Source organism: Schistocerca americana, chromosome 2 (genome assembly GCF_021461395.2).
Source record: "Schistocerca americana isolate TAMUIC-IGC-003095 chromosome 2, iqSchAmer2.1, whole genome shotgun sequence".
Classification (NCBI taxonomy): Eukaryota; Metazoa; Arthropoda; class Insecta; order Orthoptera; family Acrididae; genus Schistocerca; species Schistocerca americana.
Window position 1 is genome coordinate 221786736 of NC_060120.1, and position 24215 is coordinate 221810950.

General features: G+C 41.2%; 1 protein-coding gene across 1 annotated transcript in view; it reads right to left on the bottom strand.

Annotated features, from left to right (window-relative positions):
* Positions 1 to 504: 504 nt before the first annotated feature.
* The window catches only part of LOC124593906, a 99562-nt gene continuing 75851 nt past the window's right edge, over positions 505 to 24215 (bottom strand). Inside the window, exons 3-6 of the mRNA XM_047132257.1 lie at positions 20509 to 20680; positions 20275 to 20424; positions 12664 to 12835; positions 505 to 527 (exon numbers count right to left, since the gene is read on the bottom strand). Coding sequence (XP_046988213.1) covers positions 505 to 527; positions 12664 to 12835; positions 20275 to 20424; positions 20509 to 20680 — 517 coding nt within the window. The remainder of the gene's footprint in view (positions 528 to 12663; positions 12836 to 20274; positions 20425 to 20508; positions 20681 to 24215) is intronic.

Here is a 24215-nt window from a genome sequence, read left to right on the forward strand (position 1 = left end):
CCCGCCGGCACATACGTGGGCGTGGCCGGTGTGCTCTGGGAAGCGAAGCAGACGGCGCGAGCCGGCGTCGGGTGGAGTGAAGAGCGGCCAGATGCTATCGCGCGCAGTCGGAAAGCGCCGTGTGCCGTGAAATAGCCGCTCAGGCGCCCCGCCGTCACTTTGGAGAGGCGCGCCGGTTTGTTACCGCTACGCAAGCGACAGCAGGTAGCAGGCAGTCCCTGCCCTGAGGGACAGACTGCTGGCTGGGTTGCTACTCGGGAGTCAGCTTTCTCGGAACCAGACACCGATATACAATCTGTAGCGTATCTCTTTACTGTGAAATGTCAAAACTGTGGAACCGGAAGTAATGTTAACAGTGATGTCATTAGAGATAAATCTTTACCTCACTTAGACGTGAATGGCCTCGCTCGTCGTTCCAACGACGAATCTTTTGGCGTATAGGAAGCTAACAAAACATTAATGAGGTGTACCGCACAAAGATTTTGAACCTCCTACTCCTAAGTTTCAGCCAGTGTCTAAACCGAACTCTGCGTATAAAAAGCACCATATTAAAAAACCCCAAAACTGGAAAAAATATTGTAATTGTTCTCTCTCATAACATAGGGATTAGACAAGATACATAAAACAACAGAAGTATCAGCCTTACATCCATAATGTATGGTATCTACAGGGTCTCCATAATTAAAGTTCCAGTTTCAAAACACTGTAGAAAGAGAACCACTACTCAGAATGACGACAAATTTGAACAGCATATTACTGACTCAGGAAGAAACGTCATGGAAGAAAAGAATTTGGTGGAAATTTGACCCAGATGGCGCTGTAAGTGGCAGAATAAGTAAACCAAAGACGCGCGGCATACGACTATTCCTAGGTTTTTGTACGATATGCTTAACATAAATGTCTCCATGAAAGATCGCGCGCTGTTGCCAAAGCTCTCTTGTAAGAACAGTGAATGTGCGGCAGTAGCCCTGCAGAAGTTCCGGACACTCACGTATGAGTAAAGGCATTGGTCCGATGTCCGTTAAGGGTTTGGAGAAAAAATTCGTCAATGCAGGTTCTTTTGAAGTGCAATGTGTTAGAGGGAGGAAAGCAGTTGATCCAACGTCTGTCGAAGATGTCGCCACAACACTGAAGGAGGGGTCGAGTGGTGGTGTGCAAACATGCTTTGCACGGGGGGGAACTGCCCGAACGATGGACATCCCAGCGACCACGGTGAATAAAATCCTACGAAACATCCAACATTGTTGTCCATACAAACTGGTCGCTCTGGATTTTCTTGCTCGCATGTAATTGGACAGTGAGTGATCATGGAATTCTGTGGGCAGACGGAACCCATTTCCATCTCCAAGAACATGTCAATGTACAGCTACCAGGTGGCTGGTTGTAGCATTTATGATGTTCGCTTGAGAAACTCAGTATTCATTCTGCTAATGTACGAATATTAACTTGTATAATCAGTGTAGTACGTATGTTGTTTTATATAATAGTTATTCTCTGTTTGACTTGCTGCACCGGCCAGTGTGACCGAGCGGTTCTGGGCGCTTCAGTCTGGAACCGTGCGACCGCTACGGTCGCAGGTTCGAATCCTGCCTCGGCATGGATGTGTGTGATGTCCTTAGGTTACTTAGGTTTGAGTAGTTCTAAGTATTAGGGGACTGATGACCTCAGATGTTAGGTCCCATAGTGCTCAGAGCCATTTATGAACTTGCTGTGATATTATTGTTCTAATGTTCATGAAGTATCGTTCTGTGACATGATCCAATATAGCATTCATTTGGGCAACGTACTGCGGAAGATCTGGTAATGCTAACGTAGTTTGCCGAAAATGGTCATCACAATAAATACGTAAAATAGCGATCTTGGCTGTTCAAAATTGTACTTCTGTTTCTGCATTAATTTATTCATGTATAAGTGATAGTTGCTGCAACTGATAATAATTACGTAACTGAGGCGAAGGAGCCTTTCTTTAACCTGCTGATTGACATTCGTGACTTGCAGACGCTAGCCTGACTGAAACTGTTTGTAGATAAACAAATAAACATTGTGGCAGCTTTTGATGGTTTCGTGAGGCCTCTCATTAAGTACAATGAAGTTGTGCAGCGCTATTTACAAAAAAAATACCATCCACTTTCGTTGTGGTGATGACAGTGAACTTTTCGTCTCAAATGTAGGTAATTCTCAATACAAATGGGTGGAACAAATGGATCAAGCGTGAAAGTGGGTCTGAAATTCGTTACTATAAATGCTATACTATGTGGGAATAATAAATCTGGAGTGGAAAATATTTAATGCAGCTTAAGACAGGCAACCAAACTTACATCATCGCCCCCGGGTGTCTATGATGTAAGTTGGATTGCCTACAGTAAGTTGCGTGAAGTATTTTCCGGACCAGTTTTACTTTGCACACCCTATATAACCTACAACGAGGCAACGGTAATCTTCCTGTTCAATCCGTGTGAAAGTAGATGTCAAAGAAAGCAAACGCCTGTACATATTGAGTTGCGTTTTTGTTCTTAACATATAATGCCGTAACATGTGTAACATTTGTGTAACGTTGATCGACAGATGATTAAGAAAAACCCCTACAGAGTGTGCTACTACTGTTGCTGTACTGGACCCGTATGGTGTAAGCCTGGGACCGATTGGTTCAGTTGGAATATAAAGTGCAATAATTGAGGCTTCCAACCACTGGAATACACGACAAATTACAATTTCACTCTGAAAACTTAATTTGACCTCAGATTACCAATAAATTAAAGACATAATGTAAAACTCATTAACACGTGTAAAAAAGAAGGCTTATAAGCAATGAAGCTAAAACTCTTAAGAATTTAGAAGCAACCTAACATATGGAAATCACCATGCTTAAAATCCACAGCATTTTCAAAAATACAGCTTATCGGTAGTGAAAGGAATATTTAAAAATAACTTCAAAATGGTTAACAAAGCTGACGGTTATATACACAATTCTAAAAATCAAATATTTAAGATAAGTAGCGTCCTCTGCGTATGTAGAATGCCCCCGTTCGTAAATTTAATGCTGACTGTTGATGCAGCATGGATGAGCGCACTATTTGACGCAGTTTGTGACTGAAGATGTAATTTCTATTAATATATGACGACAGTGAAAAATTCAAGGATTTTATTACTTGACGCCAATGATTTTATGTCACCTAGTGTGATGTAAAAATTTTTGTGAACCTGATGATCGTCTACCGACCGAAACTGGTTGTTCAGTTTATATATATATATATATATATATATATATATATATATATATATATATATATATATATATCGGCTGCTCTTGGCGGTATATCATCACGCTCTTCAAACAGAAAAGGTGACTCATGACATGGTTGCGTCAGGACGGTGATCGATGTCCTCCACTAAATACGCAGCAGAACGTGCAGTTCGACGCGATTATGGAAGAAGATGTGTGCAAGAAAATACGAGAGCAATGCAAGGGTACATATAATTCTTTAAGTACGTATAAATGAATACCTCAGTTCACTCCTCATATTAGAGCCTCTTTGATGTAGCTATTTGGTTATGAAAGTACCGTAAAGAAAAGGAATTATCTAGAAGAATATTGCACTTTTCTGACGGCCACTTGAAAAGCGCACATTTTGTTCTGTCACAGTGTGCGACACCAGTGGACGCACCCAGTGTACGGGACGCCATTTCAATGCGAATCCAATGAGATAGTGAAAGAAGAGACAATGGATGGCGTGAGAGTGTGTGCAATGTATTGAGAAAGTTAACGTTTAGGATGGAATTACTAGGGTGCAAGTAAGACGCAACATATATAAAATAATTAAAAAAAGTACAGAAGCTATGTCAAGATTCGACAAAATATCAAGCATAATTAATGGAGGAAAGTCAACAGTATTAATTTACAGCTCAAAACGACGAATTGTGGGTTTGTTATTTGATTTAATCCTGTTTCTATAAATGTCTGCATAAAAGTAAAGACATGATCGACCAGGAGTCGCCGCCATGTTACAGAACGCAGCACGTTATTAGCTTCTTCTAAATCTGCACTTCTAAGCTTAGGCACTTACGCCTGCTACGTCTTCCTCTTTTCTCTGCCACCTCATACTGGATCCCTTCTTCCTCTTGGCTGGCACAGTATGACAAGACGTGTGATTCTCTTTGCACTCATTCTTCCTAGGTGATGATCACATAATGTTTTATTTTGTTCAGTCTTACCATGAATAATATAAATAACTTGTTCATTCGTAATATCTTTATTTCATATACTGTCTCCGCTGCTAACAACTCCCACTTTCATAAGAAATCTCATTTCTGCTGCTTGTAGTTTGCTTTTAGCGCGTTTTTTTGGCGTTCCATGACTCACTTTCGTACAACAAAACAGATGTTGCTATCGTTTCATAAAATTTTAGTTTTGTTTCCTTCCTTATTTTGATCTGGAAAGTTTTGTTTATCATTCCGCATACTGACTGATATTTGTTATTTTCTATGTCCTTGTCCATGTCAAAGCTTACACAGCATCCTAAAAAATTAAAGTTCTACATCTACTCAAATGTTGTGTGTATTATTTCCTACGACGAGACCTAATCTTAATTTTCTTCGTTGATATTCGAAGGCTATACTCTCGTTTCCCTATTTTTTGTAATTTTGGACTGCTTTTTATAGCTCACCTTCACTGTATTTCAAAATGGCAACCTGATCTGTGTACCCGGATTTACTTCCATCTCCAGTTTTTTTTATCAGATCATTTACTTGTATATTAAATAAGGTTGATGACAGGCTACAGACGTATTTGTGTCCCTTGTTAGTGATGATACCTTCTGTTTTATTATTACCAACTTTCATTATTATTTTCGTGTCCATATGTAGGCTTTTTATAGAGTCAATAAGGTGTCTAGAATAGTCACCTTTAATCAGTATGTATCATAGTTTCTTTCTTTTCACGTTGTCAAAAGCTTTTTCGAAGTCAGCGGAAGCTACATGTGTCGGTAAATTCAATTCTCGTCATTTCTCTAAAGATATTTGTTGTATATATATTATTACTGCATGAACGGCCTTTTCAGAATCCGTATCATTCTTCTAATTGGAGAGTCTCTGTAATCGTTCTTAAACGATTACTGAATATTTTTTGCAAACATTTTAAAACCTGAGTTTAAGAGGCTCAGTACTCCATAATTTTCATGTTTCTTTGTCCTTTTTAAAAACTGATACTGCTTCTGATATTTTCCAAACGTTTGAGATTTTACACCAGTGTCAGCATTCATTAAATAAAGGTAGCAATCTATTATCGCGAAAGGATCCAGTTTATTTTAAAGCACTGTGTTAATATAATCTGGTCAATAAGCTTTCCTGTTTTTTCCATACCTTATAAAGCTACATGCAGCTCTTCTATTGTGATTGAACGCATTGCACTGTTGAGTGATATGATTGCCTCCTCCTCCTTTAATTCTAGATCTTCTGTTTGCCACTTTCTTTTTAACAATTCTTTCCCCCGATTTTCGCTAATTATATTTCGTTCTGCAGTATCTTTCTAGTTTCTATTTAAGTGTTTCATTAGTTTATAGACAAAAGTTTTTTTCGATTTTGATTATACTCCTCTTCAGCCACTGGTGTTTTATTCACCAGGAGATTTTTGTGGTCCTTGTCGTTTTCTACAGTGGCCTCATATGCCACTTTTCTGTATGTTGCCATCCTTTCTATATTTCTTGAACTGTTCGAGTGTCTAGCAGCTATTTTCGTAGTCGACTTTGATAGAAATTCCTGACTTTCTCGTTCTAGAAGGTAGGCCTGAAAGACATCCTCAGACTTTGTTTGTCTTCTTGAACTAAGTTTCTTCCTCTTACCTGTCCTCCTCATGGACGTTATTAGCATGCTCCAGAAACCATCTAATCGAGCAGAGAAGACGAATCAAGACACACCATTTAACGGAAAGTCTATGGGACTCAGTGCTCAAAAATAAATATTGCCTATTGCAGGTCATCTTACCACAGTTTTCTGTTGCAGTCAGATTAGAGCATACGAAATTGTAAAATTTAAAAAAAAAGGCTTGCTGAGGGATTGATCACCGCATTAACACCAGGATGGAGAAAGCGATATTGCCTATACAACAGCCACAGGATGAGTACACAGCAGCGGACAGGAAGTGAGAATTTGGAATAACTGTTATATATTCAGCGAGGTGTTTCAGAGTATTACGCTTCCATTCTGATTTGTATTCATCTAAATTAACTTAATTCTACTGAAATATATAAAGCATCGTCACTGTCGTATTTATCTTTCATTGCAAGACAAGTTTCAGAGGATAATATGTTAATCGTAATGTTTACTCATATAAATCATGGTTTAACAACCGCTGGCTGTTGTGGCCGAGCGGTTCTAGGCGCTACAGTCTGGAACCGCGTGACCGCTACGGTCACAGGTTCGAATCCTGCCTCGGGCATGGATGTGTGTGATGTCCTTACGTTAGTTAGGTTTAATTAGTTCTACGTTCTAGGGGACTGATGACCTCAGAAGTTAAGTCCCATGGTGCTCAGAGCCATTTGAACAATTTTTTGTTTAACAACCGGCTGGTTTTGAGCGTCAACACTCGCGCCTGCTCGTACACTTGCTCGCGAGCTGAGCAGTTGTGACGTGGTTGAGAGTGAGGGAAATGAGCGCGTTCCATGTGGTTGCCACAACACGGGAGAAGGGCCAATTGTGAAATAGTGGTCCGCAGCTCGTGGTCGTGCGGCAGCATTCTCGCTTCCCACGCCCGGGTTCCCGGGTTCGATTCCCGGTGGGGTCAGGTATTTTCTCTGCCTCGTGATGACTGGGTGTTGTGTGCTATCCTTAGGTTAGTTAGGTTTAAGTAGTTCTAAGTTCTAGGGGACTGGTGACCATAGCTGCTAAGTCCCATAGTGCTCAGAGCCATTTGAACCATTTTGTGAAATAGTGGAGGGTCATTGTTGACGGCGAAGCCATCTAATAACTAAACTGGCGAGTTGGCATTGTGTAACACAGGCAGATTTATTTTGCCCACATAGTATAACATTTATAGTAACGAATTTCAGTGCTTTGCTGTGTTGTGGGTAGCTCTGCATGGGAAAGGCATTATAATGGAGGTTCAAGTGTGACTGCAAGTACTGTTATTGTGAAGTGATGAGATATGGTAGTGTTTCTGCCACCAATAATGTATTTAAGTATCCTCCCGGTTGCGTGTCGTACCATACAACCGCGTCGTGTTCGGTCTCCCAGAATGAAGCTAACGTGAACTTGTAAAACAGTTTACCACGAAGGAGAGAAATCAAGTGCCAGTGTGTTGTAGTGAGCACGAGAACATGCGTTCGGTCATCGCGTTTCCGCATCATCAACAATCAGCCGCGTCGCGAGGGTTAAGCGCACACTCATTCAAGTGAGAACTGTGAACTTTAAGTTTTATGAATAGCGTTATATTATTACAAGTGTCAAGAAAAACTGGTACCAGATATGTTCGACCATTCGGCTTCCGCTATGTTCGACCATTCGGCTTCCGCATTATCAACAATCACCCTCGGTTACGCGTACGCTCGTCCAAGTAATAATTGTGGACAGACAGTTATCATCATTGCCTGTATATCTATCACGGAAGGTTCGGCGAGGGTAAGACAGTGAAATACGTGTGACGGTGTAAAGTACAACAGTGACAGACATTAAAATCGTCAAGAATATTGTACAATAATAAGGGAATGATAGTTATGACCGCTCATTAATTAGCAAGAATGGTAACTGGCATCAACACTTATGACTTATTGTGTAAACAGTGAAACCTACGACATTCTCATCGGCTCAGAATATAATTGTTCATACCAGACGCAGGACAGTGTTGTGTTTAGTGTTGAGTGGCTCCCCTAAACCCGCTTGCATATTGGTATACATAATTTCAGGCAAGTCAGGAGCAGTAGGGAGCAGAAATAATATGATCGACACGAGAGTACCAGGTACGTGGCGTGGACAGGGCGCACGTTCAAAGCGAAAACAGTTTAATGGCCCCTCACCCGTTGTATCCCTGGGCGTGTTACAAGTCCCATGAGCTCGTAACCCTTCAGCTTAAAAACTATTTGTTATAATTTTGATCTAAAGTAGGTAATTGAGGACAATATCTAATGGGTCAGATTTCTCTGTTTCAGTTGACACGTCTTCATTCATTTTCGAAAGCGAATACATCAAGTGTGACTCACGAGTGCAGAAATGTATCTCCAGTGGACGGGGCACCAGCTAAGGTGTTGACGAGCTTGAAACAAATCGCTAGTGGGCTCCTTGGAACTCACTGCAAAACTGTTCAATTTTGATGTACTATAGTACTTTCGGACTTATATTGCTTTTCGGACCTGCTCCAACTGTCCGACACAGCATCTGAGTAGCGACAAGTTATTCCTCAAATACTGCACATAGTAATTGTGCGAAAACGAAGTGACTTCGAATGTGTGTACACGTATCAGTTTCACCTGTGATGATTATTAAGCGACGATGGGACTGCTTCCTCATGTCAGTATACCGCCCCAGCATGATTGATTTCGGCGCGTGGCTTGGCGCTTGAGAGATTGCTGATGGTTGTATCTTCAAAAGTTTAAATATGCAGAAAGCCGACCGCTCACTGATGGAACTATTGCATCCCGATCCCTTATTCCGATTATTAAATGCAGACGAGAAAGAATGTAATTCAGAATAACTATTGAAATACCAGCTTGGTAGTGAAAAACTGATTAATGCAAGAGAAAGTATCTTTAGATATTTTTTCCGTATTATAACTGTGTTGAAGTAAAAAGCGCTTTAGACAGATTTCTGGAAGTCGAGAAATGGCTAACGTGACTAACGTTTTCTTTGTACTGGGTTCCTCATTATTGAGAAAAATCTTATTTAAAGTGACTATTGGAAGTATCATATAAAACACGTAGCGGAAGACGTGGCCTGATACCGCTGTCTTTCGTGTGCTCTCGTCTTAAGCGATAGGTGCCAAACACAACTGCAAGTATGAATGCCTCGCTATTGTAACTGCTGTTTATTAGAGAACAGTGCTCCTCTCAGTAACATCTGAAGGTTTATTAAGGTTCTTTTATTTTTATTATTGGCTAGCCAGTCAGACTTCACGGGCAACCTGAATATGATTAAGATTTGGATGATTACCTACGAGAGTGGATTACCAGGGATATCCTTCACTGCCTTTTGAACGAGAGGGTGAGACGTCATGGTCTGTGGTGGTCGCGGTATTTCACAAACATGAGATGCCAGCTGGTATTCTGCCCGCCCCGGTAAATGAGAGAGTGGCACCTTAGCATTCAAATAACTGGGCACTGAGATCCAGTCGATATGATTCAAAAGTATTTACGTTTGAGATTTGAAAATAATATTACATTCTGCCAGTTACAGAGATAGACCGGCGGAATTAATACCTTCTACTCTCCTACGACGTGCCTGCTACGTTCACCGTGGATGATGGTTGATTAAAAGGATACTTGCCAATTGCATCTGAATGTTTATGTCCACTGTGGGTAGAAAAGTTTCGCGTGAAAGCGTTATCAAACATGACAATCACGCATCCCACACAGGTATGGCCCACGATATTTAGTATCAGCTTGAAAAATCTTTGTAAAGAGTGCGTAGCATATTCCGTAGCTCTCTACGGAAGTATAGATACCGCAGGCACATAACTACAGTGACAGTCATAGCAGTGTTGAAGAAACTGCAGAAAATTCAGATTTGTCTACAGACGGAGTACTAGTCCCGATGCGAAAAAAAAAAAAAAAAAAAAAAATTTCAGGATTCGCAGCGCAACTAAGTGGGGAAATGATACAGCTGATCCGTAATGCGACAGGGAATATAAAGACACACCAGATTTCTTCTACCATTTCCCTCAGCATCGACTTCCTCGTTTACTCAAGCCTCCAAGCGGGTCCCCATCCTGTTCCCCGTGGCGATGAAAGGGGTACAGTACTAGCTGCTCGCAACCCTGCGTTCACTGTCTGCTCATATTGGAGAATCCTTGGCACTTGAAAGCTAACCATTGTTCTCAGTCGAGATTTTAAATACTCAAAACGTAATTTTGAAACATTTTGTTACAGGTTTATAGCCGTTTTTCGGACAAGCCTTTGAGATCAAGCATCTGACTCTAAGTTACTTGGTGATCACGATTAACTTTCGTGTACACAACGTAACATATACAGGGTGATTCCGTGGTGATGTCACAAACTTTCAGGGATGGTCGCTAACCAAAAATGTATCAAAATTCCATGACAGATGGGCTGTAAAATGCATGCTATGAGCACTTGTTCATCTTCGGTACTGTCAAGCACAACTTTCCTACTGGTCAAGTGTTCATAGCTTTTAACATAAGCATTTTAGAGCCCATGTTTATCAGATTTTTTTTCTTGTGTTGGTCCATGCTAGCTCCTCCCAAAATATGTAAAGGGAGCAGCTTCCAGTAGTACAGGAATGGTGTTCATGATCCTTAAGGTACGGATTTTAGAGCCCACGTTTTCTAGACTTCTCTGAGACATTTAACCTTCTCCGCTATCCCTGGAAATTTAGAAAATCATCTCGGGATCATCTAATATATTCACGTGTCTGTGAAGAAAGGATACACACTCGTGCGATGCATATGTTCATGCAGTACGTGAAAACTGAAATGACACTGAATCTGACATACCAAAATTTATGAAAACTGAAGATCATTTAACTCAAACATTCTGTGAGAAATGATCTGAAAATAGAGTTGGCGGCGGAACCGAACTCTTCACAAAATTCCGCTAGAAGTGGTTATCGAAAGTGGTGAGAGATTAAGTAAACTCGGCATTTTATCCGCTTTCCGTCGTTCCCTACTTTCTTCTAAATCAGTGGTTCCCAACAGGTGGTCCGCGGACCTCCAGGGGTCCGCAAGCTATGCCAGAGGAGTCCGCAAGATGCTATTAGAGTAAAAAATATATTAAATATTTTTCGTATGATAACAGAACTTTTGTTTGGCCGCTTCCTGCATGAGCAGTTGCGTACTTAGCTGATGTGTTTCAACACTTATGTGTTAAAATTTGGTTTACAAGGAAAAAATGTAGACATGTTCAAAGTTGCGGATAAGATTAGTGCTATGGTCAAAAAGTGTCAGATCTGGGCTTCAAGGATAGAAAACGAGTCACCAACTAACTTTTCTACTTTAAAACAATTCTTGGAGTCATCAGAGGAGAGTCTGCTTGACCATAGCAAGATCAATGTAGCCGAGCATCTGCGCAGCCTAGCCACCACTTTTAGAGAGTATTTCCCTGAACCTGACTCTGACGACAGATGGATTCGAAATTCCTTCAGCTGTGAAGAAATAGACAAAATCCAAGGCATCACTGAAGAAGAGCAAGATCAGCTTGTGGATCTGTCCAGCTGTGGTACTATGATAAACATTTTCATCGGTGATAAAATTACAGACTTCTGGGCATCAGCACGCAAGGACTACAAGAAACTTGGAGATAAGACAATGAAAAAGATCCTTCCATTTGCAACCACATATCGGTGTGAGCAAGCATTCTCTTCCATGTGTTTCATGAAAAACAAATGTAGGAATCGGCTCGACGTGCGGTCGGGTTTCAGAGTGAAAGTTTCAAGTTTGAAACCCAATATTTCAGAAATAATGGACTCAAATGTCAGATTGAGCTCATCTCATTAAGAAATTAAAATTAAAACTAACTGTACACTGATGGAGTACTCTCCTGTAACTGTATTTATTCAAATAAATAATACCTTGTATGAAATTAATGTTTTCTTATTTTTCACACATGTATACTCAATTTAATCTCAAGTGTAGTGCACTTGAAAGGCCAATACATTCAGTTTCAATTTTTTCGTTTCATTCTCCGTTCATACTCAATTTTTATTTTTTTAAGGAGTTTGTTATACTAAACACCCAGATTTGAAGACGAATATTTTGAGCAATAATCAAAACTTTAACAATAACAATGATGGATAAACTGACAAAGTTTTAAGCTCAATATTTTTAAAATAATGAATATGTCAATGATGTTTCTAAGTACCAAAAATAGAAAACGTATAAAAAGACTCTTAATTTGGCTTTTTTAGGTACTCGATACTGTGATATGACAAGGTACCAATCATGCTCGATGAGGGGTTCCTCGAGAAAATGTTGTTGGGAACCCCTATTCTAAATTCATTGAATTTCATTTAGTTGCAAAGACCGAGAGGTATTCCGTTTGTTTTATGTACACAACTAATGCGTTACATAATAGCTACAAATATATTACTATTTTACGTTTCCTCTTATTATTTTCTTGTTTTAAGGGTAGAAACAACTTTTGCAGCACTGGTTTCGTGAGATTAAAATTTCGTTTGATTCTGACTCACGGAAACTGTGCTACAGTAGTTGTATTTAACAGGAGAATAATGAGAGGAAATGTAATATAGTAACATATTTGTAACTACGCTATACACATTTATTATATACAAAGAACAAATAAGTACTACAGAGTACTGAAGATGGAGCACAAATAAAAGTACTGAAACGCGTATGACAAGAAACAAGTGATGGCGGGATGCACATGTCTTTCACACTGTCTTTCCAGTAGTAACACATTTGCTCAAACACATTTCATCAATAAAACTTTTCATCAACGGCAAATAGTATTTAGTCCGCGACACGTATCATCTACGGGAAGCACTTACCTTGTTCGGCGACCCTTGCCACCAGGATGTTCCTCAGAGTCATGGGCAGCGGCACGGACAGCCTCCAGCTCCAGTCATCTCCAGTGGCACTGCGCCTCCTTTCCGGCTGGAGCAGAAAGAGTCGCGTGTCGTGCAGTCGCAGGGGGCTGCCGCAGGACCCATCCAGCCTCACCTGCTGGCAACAGACAACGTGACGCATAACTAACAGGCAGAAAAGCTAGACTGAGGTTCCCAGAGTTTACAGGTGTATCAAAACGTATCAAATGGCTCTAAGCTCTACGGAACTTAACATCTGAGGCCATCAGTCCCCTAGAACTCAGAAAAAATGGTTCAAATGGCTCTGAGCACTATGTGACTTAACATCTACGGTCATCAGTCCCCTAGAACTTAGAACTAATTAAACCTAGCTAACCTAAGGACGTCACACAACACCCACTCATCGCGAGGCAGAGAAAATCACTGACCCTGCCGGGAATCGAACTCGGGAACCCGGGCGCAGGAAGAACTCAGAACTACTTAAACCCAACTAACCTAACGGCATCACACGCACCCATGCCCGAGGCAGGATTCAAACCTGCGACAGTAGCAGTCGCACGGTTACAGACTGAAGCGCCTAGAACCGCTCGGCCACAGCGGCCGGCAGGTGTGTTGTCTTAGACTTTCCAGCATCAGATATAGGGTTTCATATACTACCACATTTCGAAAAATCATAACTTGTAAACTGTTAGCCACACAGAATCGTGGTTTGTTGTAAAACGTGTAACAGCTCTCACAGTCTTGAATTTGCCTTTGCTGTGGATTTGATCTGCAGTGAATCAAAATAGCAATTTGTCATCTGGTATGCAAAATCCAATCCCGTTATAAATGACACTGTGGAATAATCTATGCCAGTATGAGAGGGAAGAACCAGACAAAACAAGCCTAAAGAAGTGGTTCAGGAACTTGAAAAGGGAGGTGATTAGCTGGACATATTCGAACAGCTCCTGCTGACACAAATCAATGAGCTGCAGCCGTGCATCATCTTTCGACATGCTGGTGCACCCTCAACAATGGTGTTTCAAAGTTCAGTACATGACTACATATTTTGTGAGAGTTGGATGGTTTATGATTGTCCTATCACATGGTATTTGCGACCTCCCGATGTCGGGCCGTTAGACTCCTTTCTGTGGAATTATGTCAGGAAACGCGAATACTATACATAACACCAATCAATGGTATTGGTTCCCTTTGTGCACGAATTAATTAAACAATCACTTCTGTTGATGCTAAAATACTGAACAGTAAATGGGCACAACTCGAAATAAGGGGGTAAAGCCGCCACGTTACGTTGTTGCCAAATTTATTCAAGATATCTGATCCAAGATGGTGGTGATAGAAGTGGCATAGTTGCAATGACGTCATGACGCGAAGTTCAAATTTTGGCGGGAAAATAGGTTAGTTGGGCTACCTTCACTAACCTAACCCCCTCCCCACGCCCCCTCCCACCCCCTCCCCAAGAAACTGGGGGGAAGATCAAATTTTAGCAGGAAGGAAAGGTCACTTGGGCTACCTCCACGAACCTAAGAAAATTGTGAGCGTGTGGGGTTTCTATGCTGTCATTCTGCGCAGCAGTTAATCTGAGATGTACCCTTTACCCTGTGGCTCCTGCAAGATGCAATTTTGACCCCCACACTACTACAGAAGTCAGATAGACGCTCCTAACGTTCTAAGGAGAAATGCCTGAAAAACTTTCAGCACTAAATATCTTCTAGAGTCGTCCGCTGTAAGGAAATGACATAAAAATTCACAAAATTTCTTACGTAGCTAGTGGGATACTTGGGTACTGGAGTAGTGCTAGTTAGTGTAAGAAAAACATGAAACTAACGAAAATTATTATTTATTTTGCAAAAATTCTGAGAAATCACAATGGCACTTTTAGTTATGATCTGAAAACGTGAAACGTCCTCTTAGAACAATTATACATGACTGTGCTTAAACTGACACACAATATTTTTTCAGCGCAACGCAATCTGACTTTCAGTAATCCATACAAGAGAATGGCCCTGACTAAATTAACCTACACGTTTCACAAATCACTTACCTCACAAAAATCTTCGTTACTCGAACTACTGCAATACAGCGAGCGCTACTATTGCCAGCTAAATAAAAGATTCTAACTACGGAAGTTACTAACTACTGATAGACATAGATAGCAAATGAAAGATTTTAATAGAGAACAAACAATGTATTTACTTTAATAGTCATAATATATATAGCAGTTCATGACGTCCAGTCTTACAAATTTCAAAACTCCGCCATCTCTCTCCCCACATCCACCACTGCTGGCGGCTCACCTCCAACTGCGCAACGCTACGCGCTGTTCACATCCAGCTGCCGCTGCCCAACACTACAATGGCAGACAACAATGTAAACTAGCCACAGACTGCACACAGCACAGCCAGTGATTTTCATACAGAGCGCTACGTAACGTTGCCAATAAGAAAACATAAACAGCCTACTTACAAACGTTATTTCCTGGTTCTTTTCGGAATGTGAAGTTACCTCTCAAGGATAGGTTTCGCTAATAAAATTTCTATACAAAGTTTAAGATTGCTATTGACTTGGCAGAATGGCTGAGAGCCGCACCTACTCAACTTGAATAATTATCCGTTAGAACGTTGCTAGGTACAGTCCAGGCTGTCGCGTGTGAAATGCAGAGAACTGTACTGTTGTGGAGGAAATATGGGGCTCGCAACAGCTGTAGCGCACAATACCGTAAGCTGCGATGACGCTGTCTGCGCCGCTCGCTGCTGACAAATAAGATAACTCTCGTTCTATCTGGATTGACCTTCGCCAATAAAGCTCTCCCGATGCCTTGATGAAGTCAAGGACTCCTATTCATCCCTAGTCTAACTATTGGCGTGGTCCGCCGGTCAGATAACCAGTCCACCCTGATGCCACTCAAAAATTCGCTTTCAGGCATTTAACAATAACTCTGTCCGTTCACACCACACAAAAAGTGTGGCGGCCAACACTGTGAACAATGCTTAATCACAAGGACTCAATATAGAGTCGCACTTCGATTCGCTCTCGACAGAGGTGCTCTCCCAGTGAAGTACTGAGGAGAGACTTATTCCTCGCTCTTTGAGTACACGTACGAGCGCGCATGCTCTCGTTACGTGTTCTCACTCCAAGCGTGACAACAGAATGGCCCCTCTCCATGCCAGACATGAAGGGGTATATCTTTTGGCCTCTTCCATTACTCCTTCAGCTCAAGGCATCAGGAATATCGTTTGCCAATCAGCATTGCTCTTCTAAAACGGGAGAATGACGTTTCGTTTAAGGCTACAAATCCGGAAATCTGTAGTATCGGCGTTTGGCGTTTGCTGTCTCCCTGTGAAAATGTCTGAAACTGCATGCTATGTTGTAAAGAATGCGTAGGCTGGGCGCTCCCACACAATGTTGCGGAATTTGCTTTTAAGCCGAACACGAGGTTGTCCTTTCACTCGGGCAAACGCTGTCTGTTCTACGGGCGGTCACTGGCCGATGTAGATAGGTTGGAACCAGCCTCCTGATGTGCGGTTGCTCTCCCGAACTTAAAGCTCCTGTGACCGTCATGTCTGGAATGTATATGTGTACGCCAGCCTCGAGTATTTCAACCATGGTGCGCTTACTTGTTATTAGAACATCGTTTACATGAATTCATACAACATTGACTTTATCTTATCGAGTTTCGGTTCGAATGAAGCATCTTGATGTGCGGAATATGATTGTGAGGGCAGAATATGTAAGCAGTGAAGGTCAGGAGACAACGACGTCTTACAAAATGGTAGGAAAGAAGCTCACTTGGGCTACCTCCACTAACGAGTCATCTGACCCCCACTTCTCTCTTGGAATAGGTGGGAAAAGGACCTAGCCTGTACTGGATAGGATGGATGTAAGTCTTCATTTTGCATGCAGTGTTTATTTTTGAGTTGTCATAGGCAGTAGCTCCATCCAATGTGTTCATCGTGAGGTCCGGAGTCCAACTGACCTAGTACATATTACTGCCACCAGGGGGCGCTGTCGTCTCTCCTGTGACATAATCCAAGATAGCGATCTGGGGGAGAAATGGTGGAAACCAATAGGAAACCTTAATGTCACGTGTTAGCCAGTAGGATGGCGGTATCTGGTAACATCATTAGAGAGGGTATAGGGCAGGCTCAGCAGCTCTAGTACCTCGGTCTGGATCAGTCAGCCAGCAGCAGCAGCAGAAGAAGAAGAACCATAAAGTGTCAACAGCAGTCCTGCAGAACAGGAAGAAGCGGAAAAGTAAGTACCCCTTATCACCTCTTTGTCTGTGGTTAGCATTATTATTATTATTATTATTATTATCCTTTTCTCAGACCTTATTTCTGGTTAAAAATGGAAAGTGACGCAGACCTTGATCAAGTTTGACTTCCTTTTAACTGTACGGTATATGTTACATTGCATTTAGGAACTTTTGGGTAATTGAACATGTATTAATAATTACAGATTTCTGTAGCTGTATATATAAGTTTGGATGTAGCTGTATTGCGTTGATGTACTGGTGGATATTGCGTGGTATGACTCCTGTAGTTGATAGTATAATTGGTATAATGTCAACTTTATCCTGATGCCACATGTCCTTGACTACCTCAGCCAGTTGGATGTATTTTTCAATTTTTTGACCTGTTTTCTTCTGTATATTTGCTGTATTGGGTATGGGTATTTCGATAAGTTGGTTAATTCTTCTTTTTATTGGTGAGTATGATGTCAGGTTTGTTACGTGGTGTTGTTCTATCTGTTATAATGGTTTTGTTCCAGTATAATTTGTATTCATCATTCTCCAGTACATTTTGTGGTTCATACATGTATGTGGGAATGTGTTGTTTTACTAGTTTATGTTGTATGGCAAGTTGTTGATGTATTATTTTTGCTATATTGTCATGTCTTCTGGGGTATTCTGTATTTGCTAGTATTGTACATCCGCTTGTGATGTGATCTACTGTTTCTATTTGTTGTTTGCAAAGTCTGCATTTATCTGTTGTGGTATTGGGATCTTTAATAATATGCTTGCTGTAATATCTGGTGTTTATTGTTTGATCCTGTATTGCAATCATGAATCCTTCTGTCTCACTGTATATATTGCCTTTTCTTAGCCAAGTGTGAGATGCGTCTTGATCGATGTGTGGCTGTGTTAGATGATACGGGTGCTTGCCATGTAGTGTTTTCTTTTTCCAATTTACTTTCTTCATATCTGTTGATGTTATGTGATCTAAAGGGTTGTAGAAGTGGTTATGAAATTGCAGTGGTGTAGCAGATGTTTTTATATGAGTGATTGCTTTGTGTATTTTGATAGTTTCTGCTCATTCTATAAAGAATTTTCTTAAATTGTCTACCTGTCCATAATGTAGGTTTTTTATGTCGATAAATCCCTTTCCTCCTTCCTTTCTGCTTAATGTGAATCATTCTGTTGCTGAATGTATGTGATGTATTCTATATTTGTGGCATTGTGATCGTGTAAGTGTATTGAGTGCTTCTAGGTCTGTGTTACTCCATTTCACTACTCCAAATGAGTAGGTCAGTATTGGTATAGGATAAGTATTTATAGCTTCTGTCTCGTTTCTTGCTGTCAATTCTGTTTTCAGTATTTTTGTTAGTCTTTGTCTATATTTTTCTTTTAGTTCTTCTTTAATATTTGTATTATCTATTCCTATTTTTTGTCTGTATCCCAGGCATTTATAGGCATCTGTTTTTTCCATCGCTTTTATGCAGTCACTGTGGTTATCCAATATGTAATCTTCTTGTTTAGTCTGTTTTCCCTTGACTATCCTATTTTTCTTACATTTGTCTGTTCCAAAAGCCTTCTTATTTCATTGCTGAATACTTCTGTTATCTTTAGTAATTGGTTGACTTGTTGATTTGTTGCTCCCAGTAGTTTTAGATCGTCCATGTATAGCAAATGTGTGATTTTGCGTGGGTATGTTCCGGTAATATTATATCCATAATTTGTATTATTTTGCATGTTGGATAGTGGGTTCAGAGCAAGGCAGAACCAGAAAGGACTTAATGAGTCTCCTTGGTATATTCCACACTTAATCTGTATTGGCTGTGAGGTGATATTAATTGAATTTGTTTGGATATTAAGTGTAGTTTTCCAATTTTTCATAACTATGTTTAGAAACTGTATTAATTTAGGATCTACTTTGTATATTTCTAATATTTGTAGTAACCATGAGTGGGGTACACTATCAAAAGCGTTTTGGTAATCAATGTATGCGTAGTGTAGCTACCTTTGTTTAGTTTTAGCTTGATATGTCACCTCTGCATCTATTATCAGTTGCTCTTTACATCCTCGTGCTCCATTGCAGCAGCCTTTTTGTTCTTCATTTATAACTTTGTTCTGGTTGTATGTGTCATTAATTTCTGTATAATGACTGATGTTAATATTTTGTATATTGTTGGTAGGCATGTTATGAGGCGATATTTTGCTGAGTTTGCTGTGTCTGTTTGATATTTAGGTTTCAGATAAGTTATTCCTTGTGTAAGTGTATCAGGGACTGTGTATGTGTCTGCAATGTAATTGTTAAATAATTTAGTTAGATGTGAATGTGTTGGGGTGAACTTCTTTAGCCAGAAATTTGCTATTTTATCATTTCCAGGAGCTTTCCAATTGTGTGTAGAATTAATTGCTTAGGTGACCTCATGTTGCAAAATTATCACTTCAGGCATTTGTGGTAGCATCTTGTATGTTTCTGTTTCTGCTTGTATCCACTGTGCATGTCTGTTATGTTGTACCGGGTTTGCCCATATGTTGCTCCAGAAGTGTTCCATGTCTGTTATGTTTGGTGGATTGTCTATTTTAATGTGTGTGTTATCTATTGTCTCGTAAAATTTCTTTTGGTTTGTGTTGAATGTTTGGTTTTGTTTATTATTTATTATTATTTTGTTTATTATTTATTATTATTATTGGTTGTTTTCGCTTCTTGGTCCATATATGCAGCTAGAATGACCTGTTTACATGGGAGTGTAGCCTTTCTCAGCGAATTTATTTGATGATATCTTCTCAGGATATTATTCGAACATGGTTTCTTACCTTCAGGCATAGACGAGTGGAAAACTCTTCCAGAGAACTTTTCAAGTCTCAAATGGCTATGATGAATATATGCACAATAAAGTGACGAGTGAAAACTTTTACCAAGCCAAAGACTCGAAGCTGGGTCTCCCACTCACTAGGCAGATGCACTTACCAGTACGCCACCCGGCTGCAGTGGCTCTGGCTATCTACATGCACTACCACAGCGCGGAGATTTCGTCAGTTCAAATTCCCTTTCACAGCCCAGCCCATTTGTTATTCCCTCTATAATCGAACAGCAATGTAGAGATTCTCCAGCAGTATTAGAATGGCACCTCATCATCGAACGAAATAGGGATCCTGCCTGAAACCCAGGCATAGGCGCTTTAATCGAATGAAACCTTTCCAGGTCTCAAACGTCTGTGACGTATATATATCTAGAAAACTCATTGAAACGTTCTGAAAACACGACGGCACGACTAGGATGCTCACCCAAAAAGGTGTAACTAATGAATTTTTGTCAGCGTTTGCGAGCCTTGGATGGTGTTTCGTACCTGCAATGGCGCTCTGCCTGCGGAAGGGAATGCTGCCAGGGCCTCTGGGGCGCGGCCGAGCGCGACGCGCAGCCGGTCCCCGGGCGCCGGGACGGCGACTTCGGCGTCGCGATGGCTTTCGGCGACGGCGACCACCCGCCGCACCGACACCTGGGCAGAGGCGCCGTCCGCTGCGAGCGCCTCGACGCGTCCCGTCAGCACGAGCCCGGCGCGCCGCACCGCCGCCACCAGCGCCTCGGCGTCGCCGCAGCCGGCGGACGCTGACGTCACGCGCGGCGCGCACAGTGCCAGCACCAGCAGCAGCGGTGACAGCAGCGGGCCGAGGGGCGGCATGGCGGGTCCCAGCTCATCCCGCCGCCACGCTCCTCTCCTCGGCCGTTGGAGCAGTCTCAAGGCCAGCACTTCCCTGCAAACAGACAAAGTTCGTCACTGCTCTGACGATGGCATCGGGGTCATACTGAACCAACCGGAACCGAAAGTCCAGACGATCTGGCGTGTGATGTCACAGGTGCGAAAACCGAGAGTGAACAAAACACTGACAGTATTTCCTTTGCGTCTGTATTCCTTTTTGTAATGTACGTTGTGGTGAATGGTCTGTAGCCTAGGTTAGGTTGGAAAATTGTAGTCTGGTTAAGAGTTAATGCAGCGATATCGAACGCTTCAGATAATCAATAAACTGAACTTACTGATACCATATGTCAGCTTCACCTACTGTGTAATTCGTACATCGTAGAGGCAAAGATGGTTGCATTATGGGCTGTATAGTGTTGTAAGTAGGCTGTTTAGGTTTTTATATTGGTAACGCCACATAGCGCTCTGTATGAAAATCACTGGCTGTGATGTGTGCAGTCTGTGGCTGGGTGGCATTGTTGGAATAGTCGCAATTGTATGTTGGGCAGTTGGATGTGAACAGCGCGTGCGTTGCACAGTTGGAGGTGAGCCGCCAGCAGTGGTGGATGTGGGGAGAGAGATGGCGGAGTTTTGAGAGCGGATGATCTGTGTCCATCACAGACAGTAAATTTGTAAGACTGGATGTCATGAACTGATATATATATATATATATATATATATATATATATATATATATATATATATATATATATATATAATACACTATTATGGTAAATACATTGTGTGTTCTCTATCAAAATCTTTCATTTGCTGACTATGACTATCTGTAGTTAGTGTCTTCAGTAGTTAGAATCTTTTATTTAGCTGGCAGTATTGGCGCTCGCTGTATTGCAGTAGTTCGAGTAACGAAGATTTTTGTGAGGTAATTGATTCATGAAAGGTATAGGTTATTTTTAGTCAGGGCCATTCTTTTGTAGGGATTATTGAAAGTCAGAATGCATTGCGCTAAAAATATTGTGTGTCAGTTGAGTGTTGATCAGAATAAGTAAAGAGAGTAATGTCTGAGTACGTTCAGTTTTGGTCAGCTGTTTGAAAAGCAAATAACGTAGTTGGTTTTCCAGCACACTAATTCATTAATTTTTCTAAGGGGACGTTTCAGTGTCTGACTAGCAAGCCCGCGCTTTCTAGTGGCAACGTAGATAAATATTAGTATCTAGTTGGGGCAAGCACCACAGAATGCCCTGACGCAGTCAGTTACGTTGAACATTAGTGGTGAGCTGCTTTGTGATTTTTCTCATTTCAAAACTTTGAAAGGTAAGAATTTACAGTTATATTAGACGTACTGCTATGGCGTAGTTAGCTGTTAATTTATCAACTACGTATTACATTAGTATTTAACTCTCTAAAGCTTATGATGTTGGTTAATTAAAGGTTATTTATAACGGATAGCGACGCTTCACTTTCCAGGATGGCGACGGTGGTAATATGGACAATCGCTGTGGTGGTTATATGGACTACCAACTGAACTAGCCCGTATTACAACCTCTACAAATACTGTGTGGTTTTCTGTTTCAGATGCCTCGCAAAGTGCTGCATCCGCGAAAGAAAAAAATTCCAGGCAATGTTGGAATCGGGATGATATGTTATCTGAGATTAAAGCAGATTCAGAAAAGACACAGTGATTTTTGAAAGCTTCAAAACAGTTTTCTGCATCGCGAACGACTTTGCAAAGGCTAGTTCATCTTGGTATACCAGCTGAAAGAGCTGTATGTAGGAAGATGGGGAGGACACCAGTTATGTCTAGCAAAATGGAAGCTGAACTTGTACATTATTTGGTGGTAATGGAACAAAAGTTTTATGGCCTCACAAGAAACGATGTTACACGTTTTGCTTATCAGTTGTTCGACAGAAACGGAGTAGATCATCCTTTCACTGGTGGCGGAGTTGTAGGGACGCATGGTTTGACCATTTTATAAATCGTCATAAATATTTGTTTTCAGTTCTAAAACCTACAGCTACGTCATTCTCCAGAGCTAAAGGTTTCAATAAAGATGTAGCAGACGAATTTTGTGATATTCTTGAAGCTGAATACCAAAAAAAGAAGTATGCTCCTGACCGCATTTTCAACGTGGATGAGACGGGTTTATCTATCGTCCAGACTAAAGTGCCTAAAGTCGTGAGTCTCAAAGGTAACGAGCAGGTTGGTGCTTTGAGTGCTGCCGAAAGCGGATCTCTGGTTGACTGTTGCATGAGTGCTGGTGGGACATTTGTTCCGCCAATGCTAATTTTTCCCAGAGAAAATATGTCTGACCTTTTGATGAAAGGTACTCTGCTGGGCTCCATAGGACGATGACATCCATCTGGTTGGATACAAGGGTATTTGTTTACAGAAGCCTACGGAAGAATGACCAGTTGTTCTTACCTTGGATGGGTATAACACACATACCAAAAATATTAATACCATGGCTCTGGCAAGAAGCAACCAAGTCTACCGCCCCACATGTGACACAAAATGCAACCATTGGACAAGTCTTTCATGGCCCTTCTCAAGTTACACTATAGTGAGATTGTAAGGCAATGAATGCTCCATAATGATAAACCACTTGGTCTTTATATGATAGCTGAACTGTTTGGAAAAGCATACTTAAGGTGTGCCATAGTGGTCAAATAGCTGTAGGATTTTCCCTTGCAATCGAAGTGATTTCACAGATGTCGACTTTGGGCGCTCAGACATGGAAGAGTTGGATGTTAGCGCTCTCCGGACACACAAAGGAAGGAAGTGTTCTAAAACAAGACCAACCTTCCTGCCTCAAGAAAGCCAGCCTGATAACACAGAACATTCGCCAGGCCCCTACTGGTCCACACAAGGCTCACACCAGCGACCAGAGCCACCACGCACCATGTGCCATAGACCTAGCAGAAGCTGGCCCTAGCAGTGCACCCCACTTTTCAATAGGAAACGTTATCACCCAAGGACATTCTGCTGGTTCCAAAAAATAGGAAAAAACAACAAACAATGGACCTAAGCCAGGAAAGGCACTGTAATTACAGCATTATCCTACAAAATATATTTGGAAGAAGCTCAAAAAAATCATAAAGAAAAGAAAGCTGATGAAAAAGGAAAATGAAAATAAGGGAGGGAAAAAGTGGAAGAAAAGGAAGATCGAAAGTGATGCTATAAAAGAGAATACGAAGAACATGAAATGTCGGACAGGTGCTGACAAAAGAAAGAAACAAGGAATAAAAAGCAAAACGCCATCAGTGAAGTGAAAATTGATCATCTATGTACAATCATCATCTGATAGCTCAGAGAGGGGATCGATCCTAGAATTGATGTTGAAAAGCCTGGAGATGATGATGCTACCTGCCTTTTTTGTAAGGGTTATATTCCAAAGACACCAAAGGAGAGCAATGGTTCCAGTGTCTAATGGGCAAGATGTGGGCGCATGAGTGCGCTGGCTGCAAAACAGAACATTATATTTGTGATTTCTGCCGACCCTAAATGATAAAATTATGATAAACATGTCCTAGTATAAAAGGTTTGCTGTTGTCTAATCACTCTATAAAAATTTACAGGAAATATACGGTAG